At 47.7% G+C, this 14,502-nt stretch overlaps 4 protein-coding genes across 7 annotated transcripts; 2 read left to right on the forward strand and 2 right to left on the reverse strand.

The window, feature by feature from the left end:
- The first annotated feature begins 262 nt into the window (after window positions 1-262).
- Window positions 263-4,940, forward strand: LOC136966518 (cyclic AMP-responsive element-binding protein 1-like). Of its 3 annotated transcripts, none has more exons than XM_067261024.1 (8): window positions 263-359; window positions 1,254-1,369; window positions 1,755-1,901; window positions 2,007-2,107; window positions 2,262-2,401; window positions 2,591-2,770; window positions 2,961-3,114; window positions 3,216-4,940. In XM_067261024.1, exons 2-8 carry the CDS (start codon window positions 1,262-1,264, stop codon window positions 3,358-3,360), a joined length of 975 nt encoding a protein of 324 aa, XP_067117125.1. In that variant the 5' UTR covers window positions 263-359; window positions 1,254-1,261; the 3' UTR covers window positions 3,361-4,940. The 3 variants fall into 3 exon arrangements, with proteins under 3 accessions (XP_067117125.1, XP_067117126.1, XP_067117127.1); XM_067261025.1 differs by having other exon boundaries at window positions 1,755-1,886; XM_067261026.1 differs by having other exon boundaries at window positions 1,254-1,351.
- Window positions 4,941-5,095: 155 nt separating this feature from the next.
- Window positions 5,096-6,330, reverse strand: mettl21a (methyltransferase 21A, HSPA lysine). Its single transcript, XM_067261027.1, has 3 exons — window positions 6,094-6,330; window positions 5,879-5,990; window positions 5,096-5,741 (listed from the first exon to the last, which is right to left on the reverse strand). Exons 1-3 carry the CDS (start codon window positions 6,238-6,240, stop codon window positions 5,344-5,346), a joined length of 657 nt encoding a protein of 218 aa, XP_067117128.1. The 5' UTR covers window positions 6,241-6,330; the 3' UTR covers window positions 5,096-5,343.
- A 319-nt stretch (window positions 6,331-6,649) lies between these two features.
- On the forward strand, window positions 6,650-9,757 carry LOC136966517 (cyclin-Y-like protein 1). Of its 2 annotated transcripts, XM_067261022.1 has the most exons (10): window positions 6,650-7,448; window positions 7,711-7,785; window positions 7,869-7,903; window positions 8,054-8,154; window positions 8,274-8,309; window positions 8,425-8,476; window positions 8,586-8,705; window positions 8,824-8,990; window positions 9,148-9,310; window positions 9,448-9,757. In XM_067261022.1, exons 1-10 carry the CDS (start codon window positions 7,289-7,291, stop codon window positions 9,562-9,564), a joined length of 1,026 nt encoding a protein of 341 aa, XP_067117123.1. In that variant the 5' UTR covers window positions 6,650-7,288; the 3' UTR covers window positions 9,565-9,757. The 2 variants fall into 2 exon arrangements, with proteins under 2 accessions (XP_067117123.1, XP_067117124.1); XM_067261023.1 differs by lacking the exon at window positions 8,274-8,309.
- A 965-nt stretch (window positions 9,758-10,722) lies between these two features.
- On the reverse strand, window positions 10,723-12,708 carry LOC136966031 (frizzled-5-like). The gene is made up of 2 exons (XM_067260383.1): window positions 12,690-12,708; window positions 10,723-12,479 (listed from the first exon to the last, which is right to left on the reverse strand). Exon 2 carries the CDS (start codon window positions 12,460-12,462, stop codon window positions 10,723-10,725), a length of 1,740 nt encoding a protein of 579 aa, XP_067116484.1. The 5' UTR covers window positions 12,463-12,479; window positions 12,690-12,708.
- Between the last annotated feature and the right edge of the window lie 1,794 nt (window positions 12,709-14,502).

The following is a 14,502-nucleotide window of genomic DNA, read 5'->3' on the forward strand; positions in this document are numbered from 1 at the left end:
CGTCCTTTAAATGCATAATTATTTAATTTGCATAGGGCTTTATATTACGCACTATTTGCTTCTGGTGTCTTTTATTGTTATCAAATGTGTAGGATTGTAACTTGCGCATTTCGATTTACATTCCGTTTATGTCCGAGAACGTTCGTGTGTGTCGGTAAACTTCGTGGCATTTCGGCAACACTCGTTTAGAATCGAGCCCTGTCGATAGAGCTGATTTTCGTCGTCTCCCAAGCCCTCTTCTCCGTGTTGTTGTTCTCGGTGACGCGACGGAGGTGTAGCCTGACGCGGTCTCTTACGTGTCGGTCTGAATAAAAGTGGAGCTCCGTGGACCCGGGAGTGACGAAGCGAGTCTGTGTCGGGTAAGAGGATCAGCATCCGATGTAGCAGAGATAGATAGAAGACTTTCCAGACAGGTGTTTCATAAAGATCAGTACAAACCTAACAAAGAGATCATGGCGGCGGTGTTGCAGAGCCACACAAAATGAGTCAGTCTGCATGGCTAGCAAGCTAGCTATGCGAGTGAGAGACTTGGAAAGGGAGTGGGGCTTGCGTTCTCAACGTTTGGAATAAATATTCAAGCATGCCTGGCTTTCTATCTGGATAGATGCACATCTAGCTTTGCTCCTTCAGTGTGCCCTTTTATTTCAAAGAGCATGTTGGATATTAAAAACATTTCTAATTTACCTATCGCTATGTAGCTAGCCGGTTTGCTATCTAGGTATGCTAGCTAGCTCCGTTAGCTTCTAAAATGCCGTGCAAACTGGCATGCACTGCACCAGGCATAGCTAGTTAGCTAACTTTCCCCACAAGCAGTTTGACATTTTTGTTCACAATTAACCAGCCAGGTTGTCGCACAAAATAAAGGAAAAACCAGCATGGTTTAATAAACTATATTGAATACACACAATCGTCTCTATTTTATTCTTTTGCATCGCATTGAAGACACCCCAGTGTTTTACTTGCTAGCTGAAGTGTTAACCTATGAAAAAAGGCGGCAACACAATATGACTAGCAAGTTTTGACATGCAGCCACCCGTTAACGTTATACATTGGACATGCTATGCAAGTGTCTGATATATACAATACGTATAGCAAATGTGTAGCCATCTATATCCAATTTTACTATATGCTGTTGTGAAAACTAATTATTAGTATTAGAAAAGTAGTATTTACAGAACGGTGGCTCTCATACTGGAAATAATGTCCAGTTTTGGCCAATAACACCTAGCTCAACTTCCGACCCCTATATCCAGCTAAATAGATGACCATGGAAGCGGGTGCCGAAGCACAGCAAGGAGGTGAAACGGCAATTTCTGAGTCAGATGCCCAGCAGATTGCCACCCTGGCACAGGTACACTCATACATACCGGTAAACAGAAACTATCCTTACCAAAGCACTTGCTTTTCTCATCTCATGTATTTTACTATGATAACACGGGGTGGGGCAGAAAGGTCAATAGATCCTAAAATTACAGCTCTAGTACAGATGCCAGCATTAAAATAGTTGTGTATAGCTCAGCAGTGAAGCATTTGACTGCAGATAGAGGTTGCAGATTCATATCCCTCTGTACCGTGTGTCACTTTGGATAAAAGGTTAATCATGAATCCATCATGATTATTAATACCGTATCAAAGTAACAAGTAAAGTTTACCAGGACAGTTGACAGTTGTGTTTGGAAACGGGAAAGACACTGTGTGTGTGTGCAAGTGTCTCACCTCCATTTGTCTCTGGCTGTGTGGCCTCTGGGATGCAGGTTTCCATGGCTACAGGACAGGTGTCTTCCAGTGGATCCACTGTGACCCTGGTGCAGCTCCCCAATGGCCAGACAGTGCAGGTGCATGGAGTCATCCAGGCCGCCCAGCCCTCTGTCATCCAGTCCCCACAGGTGCAGACTGTTCAGGTGAGCAGCCCCCCCCCTCACCAAGCCACACAGATTATACCTGCTGCTAAATGCCATGAGTCTATAAAATGCAGATCAGCTAGTGAATGTTGTTTTCTGTGACAGATATCTACTGTGGCTGAGAGCGAGGACTCTCAGGAGTCAGTGGACAGTGTAACAGACTGTCAGAAGAGAAGAGAGATTCTGTCTAGACGCCCCTCTTACAGGTAACCCCCTCCTCCCCCTCCAAAGTCTGTTTTTCCTCCTTCATGTGTTCCCCCCCCCCCCTTTTGTCATGAAAAGCACACAAAAGGAAGATTGTCTGATTGTCGAAAGACAGAAAGAGATTGAGAGAGACTCATGTGTGCTTCCCCCCCGCAGAAAAATCCTGAACGACCTCTCGTCAGACGCACCTGCAGTCCCACGGATTGAGGAGGAGAAGTCTGAGGACGACTCGGCCCCTGCCATCACCACCGTCACCATGCCCACTCCCATCTACCAGACCAGCAGTGGCCAGTACAGTAAGTACCCCCCCCACACACACACACACAATTCCCCCTCCCCCGCCCGCCACAGAACATGTCAATAATACACATTTCCACTTTTTTGTTCAATATGTGACCCTCCAAATATCTACCTGTAATTCTAAGCCTGTGGATCTAACAGGACTAGATGCTCTGTAACTTGTCGGTCATTACTCTTCCCTGTAGTTGCCATCACACAGGGGGGGGCCATCCAGCTGGCTAATAACGGCACAGATGGGGTGCAGGGGCTCCAGACCCTGACAATGACCAACGCTGCGTCCCAGCAAGGCACCACCATCCTGCAGTACGCCCAGACCAGCGACGGCCAGCAGATTCTAGTGCCCAGTAACCAAGTGGTAGTGCAAGGTTAGAACACCGGACAGTTCCTGTTTGAAGACGACAGAAACAAATCTGTCAGCTCTTGGCATTACAATGTCTAAACCCAAAATGGCAAATAGAAAAGCTTTTGATTTCACAGCAAAGGTAGTACATGTATAGTTGAGCCATCGTATCATGACTACCGTAAACATGCTCTGCTCCCGCCCCGTGTTCCCAGCTGCCTCTGGTGATGTCCAGGCCTACCAGATCCGCACAGCCCCCACCAGCACCATAGCTCCGGGGGTAGTCATGGCCTCCTCTCCCTCCCTGCCCTCTCAGGGAGGCACCGAGGAGGTCACCCGCAAGAGGGAGGTGCGACTCATGAAAAACAGGTATGTAATTGTAATATGAATAGGCCCCAATCACGTTAAAGGGTGCCTCAAAGTGGACTCTGAAGCAGCAGACTGATGGTGGTCCGTGATGCGTCCTACAGGGAGGCGGCTCGGGAGTGTCGCAGGAAGAAGAAGGAGTACGTCAAGTGTCTGGAGAACCGCGTGGCCGTGTTGGAAAACCAAAACAAAACCCTCATCGAGGAGCTGAAAGCACTCAAAGACTTGTACTGCCACAAATCTGAGTAGAGGCCCTCGGCTCAGGAACCCGGGCCCTAAAGAGGGGGGTCTGTCCCCATGTACAGAGACTCAGCACTGACAGAGCCATGCATCTGGACATCACGCCTCCTTTTCTATCTCCGTTTGATTTTTAAACCGCCAAGTATCCCTCAAGAGACACAAGTCAGGCATAGGAAAGACATGACATGCCTATACCCCCTCCTACCCCCCCCCCCCCCGCCGCCTTCTATGATTTTATCGTGGGATTTGAAACCCGGAATAAAGGAATAGCATCATGAGTCCTTCTTACAGGACGAAGAGTGCTTTTCCTCTAAAGAGTTCACCTAACGGGATTGGTTTCCCCTGTGGAGAGAGGTGTTGCGGGGGCATTCACGTATGCAGCGGCGCATGGATTTCACGATTAGAGACGGCATCACATCTTCCATATGGGGTCTGCTGATCGTACCCCAGCATCACTAAAAAGTATATACCCCCCCCCCCCATGCGAAAATTTGCCTTGCTGCCCCTCGACTCGTCCCCCAAGCCCAAATTTCATTGACAATGTATTGCCCCAGGCAGCGGCCCCTCCATGTGTGAATGCCCCATTAGGTGGTGTACTGAGCCCGTCACTGGTGTGTAGACCCCAACACTCACAGCCTTTGGCACCAGGAAAAACTCTGCAACATCACCAGCTGTGGATGACTCCACTGCCAATCCTTAAATCACTACCATCTCATGGGAAATCTTTTAGTTCTGGCCTACCAATGAGTCAAACGATTTGGCGTGGTTTTCATTATCGCCGACGGCAACACTAGTACATGTGCCGCGCTGATTGCTTTAAAGCTTTCGTTACCTTTACTAATACTTATGTGAACTGTAGATCAACCATGTCATGGAGCGTATTCTCTTTTATTTGAGCTAGACTTGGTTTATCATGTATTGGATTTCTGCTCGCAAAATATTGTTCTGCCTCTTTTTAAATACCAGCTTTCATAGATACAAAAAGAACTGTTTGGTAGGAAGTGGGGATAAATATGGGTTATCGTGATAAAAAATAAAAAATCATCTCTAGAACAACTAACAAGGATGTTGATAGTGTGTGTACTTACCAATCAGCACAGACAGCCCATCTGAAAGCCTGAACAATGGACAATTCGACTGGAGGCGCAATGGGCGTTGTGTAACGAGCTTTGGATCTGAGTGGCATTAAGTGTTGTTTGCATCTTCACGGTTTGAACACGTACAATCCTACTTCATTTCACCTGTGGGGTACACTCGTACCTCCAAATCCTTCTGACGGGACAAGTGAAGCATTAGGACGCAGTAAAGGGACAAGCTGACCTGTGTCATGGCCCACTGCATGGTCTGCCTATCGACTGAAGAATCCAGTCAACTGATGTGGAATTAAACTAGTCTTCTGTTTGATTTTGTTAAATGAAATGCCATACTGTATTATTCTTTTGTAATATATATATATAGCCATCTGTCATATTGTATCTTTTTTTTTTCTACACTTTTATTGCCATTCATATTTTGTATTCTTAACGTCAGCATCACTTGTATGAGAAGCAAAACTATTATATTATAGCTATTTCTTCAATTATTACATTTTGGCAGCTGTTAATAAATGTGTTTCTGGTAACTTTTTACTCGTCTGGGTCTTGTAGTTGAATCAATCTCAAGTGCTAAATAAGTTCTGCACACAAACCACTGGTAAAAGGCTCATTCTTCAGCTTAGTATGTTTATGTAAATATTTACCTCGAGTTGAATAGAAAAATCTGATGCTTTATTTACTTCCCCACAGAATAGTAATTGATGTGACCGATTCTGCTACAGCTAGTAACTTCATTGTAAGCATACACAGTCAACTTGCAGTTTACATATCATAATGACCACAGGTACAGCAAGGCTACACACCATCACCTGCTGTGAGTGAAATTGGTTATCTGTGACAGGTTGGTTAAAGAACACATCCACTGTTGAGGAAAGGAACCCCAAGACTTCCAAAGTTCTTATAGATCCCTCTGTGATGGAATCTTAACAGCCTTGTAGATGTGAATATCCCTCTGACTCTCATAGTGGACCTCCTCAACCATGAACTTCTGCCTCAGCATGTCCAGGAACTTAGTGTCTCTTTCATAGCGAATCTTACAGGACAGCAGTATCACAGTGTTCGCTGAGCAGAGGTGCTCCATGGTCTGCAGTAAGCTCACAAAGGTGTCCTCCAGGTATACAATGTCTGCTCCCAGAACTATATCAAAGCCGCCTGCTTGATAACGTTCCAGACACTCACCCCAGGTCAGCTCTGAGACCTGCACTGCTGCTGCCTGCTCTGAAGGTATGTTGGCCTTAACATTCGCAGCCAAGAACTCCAAGGCAGGCTCCCGGTCAGTGATGGTCACTCTGGCACCTGGGAAGAAAAGCACAGTTTGCACTAATATCGTTAATTGATAAGTTCGTATTTGTAATAAGTCTGGTCCTATGTGAGTAGTTGTGCGCAATAGCTTTAGTGAAGTGTACATCTAGCTATATAGAAGATGCATTCACCTAGCAAGGCTGCAACGATGCCCACCAGTCCGGTTCCTGCGCCAAGCTCAATTGCAATCTTCCCCTTCAAGTCCACCTTCCCCAACTCCAGGTACATGCACAGTACAACAGCCTGCAAAGGAAAGGAATGAAAAAAATTATGCATAAAGACAATTATGAATCAATGTAGAGCCCTGTATGTAAATAATGCGCAGCGTTTCAAATGTTACACTAACCGCATCCCAAACGACGGCTGCTACTCCCAGTTTGTTCCAATTCTGAGTAAGGGTGACGTGGTGATTGGCAAAATGGAACTCCGCTGACGAATTATGTAATTTGGAGAGCACGGGCACATAGGTATCCACGTATGGAACAAGAGCCATTATAAATTCATTAGGTTTAAAAATCGACTCGCCAAAGCACTAATCTCAAAAGTCCATCGAGCTGCCCCATGCTATGAAATTTGCGACACACATCCGGCAGATTGTTAATACCGATCAAATGATAATTTGCACCAATCACTGTCAAGCGCCAAAGGTGGGATAGGCCAATGGAGTACACATGTTTGAAATGGGTGGTTCCTTGTTGGCCTTGGTGGATTCGGAGGATTAGCAGGTCAATTCGTTAGATATACCCAAGCCCTTCCCGCGGTGTACAGACACATATTTGATTTAGGAGCACTTGGCAGTGATTGGCCCGAGGTATATCTCGAGCCACACTGTGTAGAATTAGCTAGACCATGTGACGGCAGATAGACAATATCCACCTAAACGAAGAACCCACGGCCAGCTCATACGAGTTTGGAGATGACAGCAGCGGTATGCTAGCTACCTAAAAAGAGCTATGTTTTAAAATGTATTTGAATCCGCCAACCTAGATGGCCGCTGTCAAGTGTTAGCTACATATTTTCCTTGACGTCTGCTTGTCGGTGTTAGACGTCGTTGAATGTTTTTTGAAGACCTTCGGAAATCGAGATCAAGAAGACTAAGAGTAGCTAGAAGCTAGCTCGCTAGTTTAGTTGGCTGGTGTATAGTAGTGAGTGCTAGCGAGGTACGTTAACTAGTCATCGCAGTTTTCTCTGCGTTGCTCTGACTGCAGTGTATCCCGACCTAAGGATTTGGGGCGTTCTTGTGTTTTGGCTAGAGTAGCTGAAATCACCGATCAAACCTATCAATATCTACTTGACGTATCAATGCGCTATGCCTCTGCGCACACGCCCTGAAAAAGATAGGCAGTCAGCTGTTCTGTGTGGATGGTGTTCGGATATAAACCCTAATAAGTGTACGTGGCTAGCAAGTCATATCAGAACAGATGTTGCATCTTGAAACTAGACATCAGCGCTTCTGTCTGATGTTAGCACAGTGAGTGGGGTTTTTCTCAGTTTTATGGGATGCAGTGGTAGCTAGCAAGGGCTTAGCTAATTGCTCAGTCATGGGGGCCACTGTGTCATGCTGCATGTCCCCCGGAGGGAGTCCGAAAATTCAGAGGAGAGAGTACGAGCTCGAGGATTATCCAATAACCACCACTGAAGACGTTAGCGAGGACACTGGGACATACTTACAGCACATCAGCGACAGAGAAGTCCCCGACGGTAGGTGTTCTGTGGCTGAGTTGCTAAAAATGCGTCATCAGTGGACACACCTCAAAAATATCAATCAACTCATAATAAATAAATAAATACAAACCACAAGACCAGCACATAGGCAAAGTACTGCAAAATATTGCAGTGCACTTTGTCAAATCTGCTTTTTTTGATAGTTGAAATGTTCAGAAGTGCAATTCCTTTTGCCCATGTTATGTAGACTTTTGCAGCCAAAGTTGGTTGCATAAAGCTCTTTTCCGGTTTCTTTCAGAACTGGCACACGAGTCAAACCCGTCGGACCATCCGAGAGCCAGCACCATTTTCCTCAACAAGTCGCAGACAGATGGTCAGAATTATTAGTGTTTTACAGCCAAGTCAACAGTCTACCCCTGATTGTATTTGACCCACAGTCTGTCTTTTCCCCCTCAGTGCGTGAGAAAAGGAAAAGTAATTACTTGAATCATGTAAGTAAAAAAAATAAAAATAAAGATGCCATCTGCTCTGTGAAGCATTGGAATTAGCAGACACGTTTAAATATTGAGTCAGGAATGTCTCGTCCACTGTTTTGAACTGACAGTCTCTGTTCCGGCTGTGTCTAACACACACACACACAGATGTCCCCTGGGCTCCTGACAAAGAAATACAGCTCCTGCTCCACAATCTTCATTGATGACAGCACAGTGAGCCAGCCCAATCTGAAGAGCACGGTCAAATGGTGAGTGGCTCTCTTTCCCCTTTCAGACACATTCCATCATTCCCTCAGGCTCTCCTTCCTTATATGGCTCAGCTGTGCAAAGGCTCACTGTCCTGTCTGTCTGTGTCTTTTTGTTCTAGTGTGACTTTGGCGATATATTATCACATAAAAAACAGGTAGGTTGTGTCTATCGTTGATCATTTCACGTGGAAAGACAAGAACGGGGCAGCTGGGACAATTGGGCGTAGTTTGTGTAGAAAGTTAACCTCTTTTGTTTTGTTTCGTCGCCAGGGATTCAAACCGCTCTGTGGACATATTCGATGAGAAGAAGCACCCGTTGACTGTGAGTTTTGTACCGGGGGAAAACTCCCCACCATGTGTGTGTGTTCAAGTCTCCCCTTCCTGTGCATACAAACAGACCCTGACAACCCTGTATGCTCTGTCTCCTCTAGAGAGAGAAGGTTCCGGATGACTACTCCAGTGTGGACCCAGAACACAAGCTCATCTACCGCTTCGTCCGCACGCTCTTCAGCTCGGCCCAGCTCACCACGGAGTGTGCCATCGTCACACTGGTAAGTACTGTCTGCCAGGAAGACGGAGTAGGGCATTTTAATCATCACTCTGTTGTGACTCGCTCGTACGTTCACTGTCCGGCAATTCCTAAGCCGTTGTGTGTGTCCATCCTCTCAGGTGTACCTGGAGCGCCTGCTGACCTACGCTGAGATGGACATCTGTCCGTGTAACTGGAAGCGCATCGTGCTGGGGGCCATCCTGCTGGCCTCCAAGGTGTGGGACGACCAGGCCGTGTGGAACGTGGACTACTGCCAGATCCTCAAAGACATGACTGTAGAAGACATGTGAGGGTTTCCCCTCGGTCCCAGCCCTGTGACTCCCCCCTCCTAGCACCGGTCCCCCTCACTGTCTGGGTCAACACTCTAGCTTTAAGAGCTAACTGTGCCACAGATTGCAGTGAGCGAGCCACTCTTTGTCTCTCTCTCCCGCTTTCCCTCTCAGGAACGAGATGGAGAGACACTTCCTGGAGCTGCTCCAGTTTAACATCAACGTCCCGGCCAGCGTTTACGCCAAGTACTACTTTGACCTGCGCTCTCTGGCCGACGAGAACAACCTGAGCTTCCCTCTGGAGCCTCTCAGTAACAAGCGAGCCCAGAAACTGGAGGTGAGAGGGCTGCAGTACCAAATGTGGGCCAGGCCAGGGGGTAGAGCGGTGCAGAGTCTGCACTGTGGGGAATTTGTCTGATTTGTTTTGTTGGCTGGAGTTTAATATTGGTTCCGTTCTGGTGATGTTGTCTACAGGCCATCTCCAGATTGTGTGAGGACATGTACAAGGAAATGGGCAAGACCGCCATGAAGAGGTCACTCAGCGTAGACAACCTAGTGGGTGTCCGAAACACACACGCCGTGCTGTCCTAGAGAAGACGGCACACACACACACGGACAATAACAAACCCTCTGGAACTACCCTGTGGTGTAGTTCCCCAGAAAGAGCGGGAAAGTAGACAGATGGTTTCCTTTGCTTACTATGTAGGCCCTTTAGCTGTGAAATATATCAGTTTGTAATTGAGATCATTTTCAGTTGCTGTATTTTAATAAACTGTATACAACATTTGTTTTTGAGACAACTTATCAAGCAATTCACACTTCACATGATTTTGAAGTTTGGTTTTATTATGTACAAGGCCCTGTGAGAAAAGATTCTACCGAAAGCGATCAATATTCTGTTGAAAATCTATTATTTGAATGGGTAAGCTGACATGACCTGAACAATGTATAAGTATCAGAACTACACATGGGAACCATTTATGAACTAAAAAGCTGTTGTACATGCTGGCAGAGTGTAGCTGGAGAATGAGAGTTGGATTATGTTTGAGGGAGATGGGATCAAGCTTCCTGAAGTGCCATTGTAGTTACAAAAACAGACCACATGGGGGCAGACTATACAAAGGTTCTTCCATAAACTGGCAAAGGCTCATTCAAATCCAGTGACCATCACATTTTAACACATTCTTAAACATTCATCAGTTATCTTAAGGCAGAGGTTTAATTTATTTATAGGGACACATTCTTAATCTTGCACATAAGCATTTACAGTTGGCATAACCATCATGTCAATTGAAAGACCAATTTCACATAAAAGCTAGCACTGCACTCTGAACTTGTCTGTACTTGACAACCATTTTAAATAAAATATATAAACAAATAAATATTGATGAGCTATGTTCACTGTACAGAAAACCGAATTGGAAACTAGCACTGACATGGTATGTACAGTCTCATTTAGTATATCCCAACTACCTCTGTTAACCAAGCCATGGTCTTAAACAAAATAAGGAAACCTAACTGACATTTTCCCTAATTTAACTATTTCCACAATGCAACAATTACACAAACTATGACATTTATACAAAAATACAAAATTTTGTTCTACATTCTCCCAAAACACATTTTGTTTTAAGCAAGTTCTTCTTGATTATTCAAGTATAAATACAGGGAGAGCTCAAGTCTTTGTACATCCTTTGCAAACAAGTTCAATAAGTTAAGCTGACTTCTACCCAAATTGTCAGGGGCAGGTCACACAGAGGGGTGGGACAGGGACTTGTGGTCCGACTGGGAGGGGGGCACCCCGGTGCGGCTGGTCAAGGAGCTGCTGGCTTCGCTGTACATGGAGGCACTGGAGGGCTTGTGGCCCCAACAGGAGCAGCACCTCCCCAGTAGCCTCCCCCAGGCCTCCAGGGTCTTCCCTGACCACACCCACACCCCAGAGGTGATGCCCACCACCAGGCACATGAAGTACTTGAGCATGAACACGGCGTGGTCGGGCCCCAGGCGCTGACGCTCCGCCGGGCAGGCACACGCCAGGGCCCGCTCCCACCGGGGCCTCAGGTGCTGCTCGTACACCAGGCAGGCCACCACCGCCGCCGCCGGCACCGTGTACAGCACCGTGAACAGCCCCAGGCGGATCATCAGGCGCTCCAGCTTGTCCGTCTTGGTCCCGCCCTGCTTGATGACGCTGCGGATGCGGAAGAGCGACACGAAGCCGGCCAGGAGGAAGAGGGAGCCGGTGAAGAGGTACACCACCAGGGGAGCCAGGACGAACCAGCGCAGGCTCTCCACGCTCTGGTTCCCCACGTAGCAGATCCCCGCCACGGGGTCGCCATCCACGGAGCTGAGGGACAGCACGGCGATGGTCTTGACGCTGGGGATGAGCCAGGCGGCCAGGTGGAAGTACTGGGAGTAGCCCGCGATGGCCTCACTGCCCCACTTCAAACCCGCCGCCAGGAACCAGGTGAGGGAGAGCACCACCCACCAGATGGACCCGGCCATGCCGAAGAAGAACACCAGCAGGAAGACCAGAGTGCACAGGGCCGGGCCCGACGTGTCGTACAGGACGTGCTGGCGATCCTCGGAGCACGCCACCCTCTCGTGCCCCACGGCCAGCCGCACCAGGTAGCCCAGAGACACACACAGGTAGCAGGCCGCCAGGTAGATGATGGGCAGCTCCGGGTACTTGAAGCGCTCCCTGTCGATGAGGAAGGTGGCCACGGTGGTGAGGGTGGACAGGAAGCAGAGCACCGACCACAGCCCCAGCCACAGGCCGGTGAAGGTGTGCTCGTCCTGGCTGAAGTAGGGCTGGCGGCAGGGCTGGGCACAGTCGGGCACCGGGCCCGTGTGGACCCGGGAGGAGAGCGGGTGGGCGTTGCTCTTGACGGGCACCAAGGGGTGGCGGCAGCGGCAGTCGCGGTCGCACTCCTGGTAGCCGTGGCTTTTGGGCGCGGGGGGGCGGCGGCGCAGGGGGTTGTGGGGGGGCTTGGGGGTGGGCTTGGGGAAGGCAGGGGTCAGGGTGGTGACCTCGCTGCTGTTGCGGTCCATGCAGAGCCTCTCGGCGTCGCCCAGCTCGGGCAGCCGCTCGCAGCTCATCCTCTCGGGCCACTCGAAGCCGTACTGGCTCATGAGGGGCGAGCAGCCCCGCTTGGCTCTCTCGCACACCGAGCGGCACGGCGGGAGGGGCTTGCGGTAGTCCGGGATGCAGATGGGGGTGTACATGCTGCAGAGGAAGAACAGCAGGTCGGCCGAGCAGTGGATCCTCACCAGGGGCCAGAACTGGTGCACCTCCAGGCCCACCTCATCCTGGGTGTCATGGTTGAACTGGTTGGGCATGTAGGTGAGGTTGTAGCCGATGCCCTTACACATGGGCACCGTGATGGGCTCACACACTATGTCCTTCGAGGCTGTGTGAGCTAGCTGCGGACCCAGCAGGATGAACCACAAAACGCAGACAGGGAGAGAAGGGGAGCTCATGGTGGCTGCCATCTCAAAATCTCTCAAGCCTGAATATTTGAACAAAGGGAATTAATTGCAAGATGTTATTGGATTTGACAATGCATTGAAAGACAAACAATGTCATGACTAAAAACCAACATATGGCTGTTTGCACTGTAAACCAGTAACATATTGTATATTGTATATTTCAGCTCCAAGTTCCTACACAAAAATTTGAAACTCCAAAACAGCTCAGTCTACTGTGTGGTTTAACTCACCACATAGATCACAATGCGCAAATCCTCTGTCAATTTGTTGTGCGCAATTGTTTGATTCAGTTGAATAGAGCGCTCATCTCATTATCATGATCGTCGAAGACTTCTGTTATTTCAGCACGAACTTTACATCCACGATTAGATAACTTGTAATCACGATTTCAATACAGCTCCCGTATCATGCTCGCGTTTCTCGTAGCTTCCAATTAATTAAATTACAGTCCATGGTTCATAAATCTTAAACACGGAGACTTGGAAAGCTCCGCCGGGTGGATAATATCCTTTTCTCTCAACTGCCTCAGTCTTTTGGTACCAAACAGTTTTTTCTCCTTGTGTGTAAACTTAAATATTAGTTACTTCGTTTGCCTGTAGTTGCACATCCTCTCGGCTTTAGATCATGCTTAAATGCCTTGTGAAAAAAGCTACACCTTCCTCTCTCCTGATCGCCTGCCTCGCCCACAACGCTGCGTCCGCTCCAATAAGAACTCTGCTCGCAACATCTCAATCAGAAGAAAAATTTCCATGAACATAAACAATTTGTCAGAACGTTCAAATTAGGTCAGTTCCCTGGTGACAAATGTACAATGCCCTATGCACCGAACTAAATGAATGTAGTCACAGTTAACTCCTAGCGTCTTACTGTGTGTTGTGAGTAGGCTGTGATAATACCATTATCTTGTCCCAACATGGTCTTCACCTGAGGCAACCCTTTTGACACTGCACATGTTTAAATAGTCAAACAAATTACAAACGGACCATCAACTCCACATATTAAAACTATATTATTGTGTTATACAAAGCACAAAGCCCTAACTTTCCATGTTAAATTCAGGTCAATGTGTGTGTATTTCTTAGAGGCTGTGAGTGTGTGTGTGTGCGTGGGTGTGTGAAAGGGCCACATCCAGGCAGTTTTGCAATCTTGTCCCTCTCTTGCTGCCTGTATTGTTAGATTATCTTTTGTTTTCCTTTTCTAATGGAATCTCTGGCCTCTTGTTGTTGGGACCCCAAATGAGCACCGATTGGTCCGCGGGCCACTGGAGAATCACAAAGACGACTCTGCAGCTTGCTACAGTTGAGCCATTGTGGAGTATGTCAGTGCACTAATTGGCGCTGACAATTATGCATGTTAGCATACTAGCTTTGTTCTCTCTGCTCCTCGGCTAGGCTCAGGGGCAACTGAGTCAGCCAATCCAGAACACACAATGTGTAGCGTACGTAAATCCCCGCATGCACACGCTGCAGAGAAGAGAGAACACGTTTATTGCTGGTTGCGTAAAATGCACCCTAGCCTCAGTTCCCAAGCTACAGCAACAAGTGTGTGACAGAGGTGTTCTTGTGTTGTCCGAATGTATTTGATTTGACAATGCTGACCTGCCAGTGTGTGACGTCAGAATAGTGAGCCTATGGTACACTATGCCAAGTAGCCCTTGTGTTTGAGGGTGACAGAATGGAATATTTACCTGTGTCTAACTAAGGGTGTGTCTTTCTTATCCTAAGACGAATGACTAGTCACACAGCAACTCCACACCCTGGAACTAAACTGTTATCAGCCCTCGGGCTAGGTAATACAAAATCAAAATCAACTTCTGAAAGGAATGTGAACTATATGGTGTGTGGACTGTTACATACAACAGCCACATCACAATGATACTGTACATATACATTCCTTGATACTGTGTGTTTGACTCTGTTGGGGGATTTTACAGTTATTCCACCCATCCAGTGTGTCTGCGTTCATGTCGAATGTGGAATCTTGCCTGATGCCCACCTCACACACAGGGTATCGTTGTTGACTGTGAGGACGCTGCATCCCTCC

Source organism: Osmerus mordax, chromosome 22, assembly GCF_038355195.1.
Source record: "Osmerus mordax isolate fOsmMor3 chromosome 22, fOsmMor3.pri, whole genome shotgun sequence".
Classification (NCBI taxonomy): Eukaryota; Metazoa; Chordata; class Actinopteri; order Osmeriformes; family Osmeridae; genus Osmerus; species Osmerus mordax.

What these genes read in the sequence shown, in the direction of transcription:
- mettl21a (XM_067261027.1), bottom strand. Translation starts at nt 6,240, where the DNA reads ATGGCTCTTGTTCCATACGTGGATACCTATGTGCCCGTGCTCTCCAAA. An exon ending in CAGCCGTCGTTTGGGATGCG is followed by an intron (nt 5,991 to 6,093) that starts GTTAGTGTAACA and finishes TTTCCTTTGCAG; the next exon opens with GCTGTTGTACTGTGCATGTA. An exon ending in CATCGTTGCAGCCTTGCTAG is followed by an intron (nt 5,742 to 5,878) that starts GTGAATGCATCT and finishes TTTTCTTCCCAG; the next exon opens with GTGCCAGAGTGACCATCACT.
- LOC136966517 (XM_067261022.1), top strand. Translation starts at nt 7,289, where the DNA reads ATGGGGGCCACTGTGTCATGCTGCATGTCCCCCGGAGGGAGTCCGAAA. An exon ending in CAACAAGTCGCAGACAGATG is followed by an intron (nt 7,786 to 7,868) that starts GTCAGAATTATT and finishes TTTCCCCCTCAG; the next exon opens with TGCGTGAGAAAAGGAAAAGT. An exon ending in CTGAAGAGCACGGTCAAATG is followed by an intron (nt 8,155 to 8,273) that starts GTGAGTGGCTCT and finishes TTTTTGTTCTAG; the next exon opens with TGTGACTTTGGCGATATATT.
- LOC136966518 (XM_067261024.1), top strand. Translation starts at nt 1,262, where the DNA reads ATGACCATGGAAGCGGGTGCCGAAGCACAGCAAGGAGGTGAAACGGCA. An exon ending in CACAGGTGCAGACTGTTCAG is followed by an intron (nt 1,902 to 2,006) that starts GTGAGCAGCCCC and finishes TTTCTGTGACAG; the next exon opens with ATATCTACTGTGGCTGAGAG. An exon ending in GACCAGCAGTGGCCAGTACA is followed by an intron (nt 2,402 to 2,590) that starts GTAAGTACCCCC and finishes TCTTCCCTGTAG; the next exon opens with TTGCCATCACACAGGGGGGG.
- LOC136966031 (XM_067260383.1), bottom strand. Translation starts at nt 12,462, where the DNA reads ATGGCAGCCACCATGAGCTCCCCTTCTCTCCCTGTCTGCGTTTTGTGG.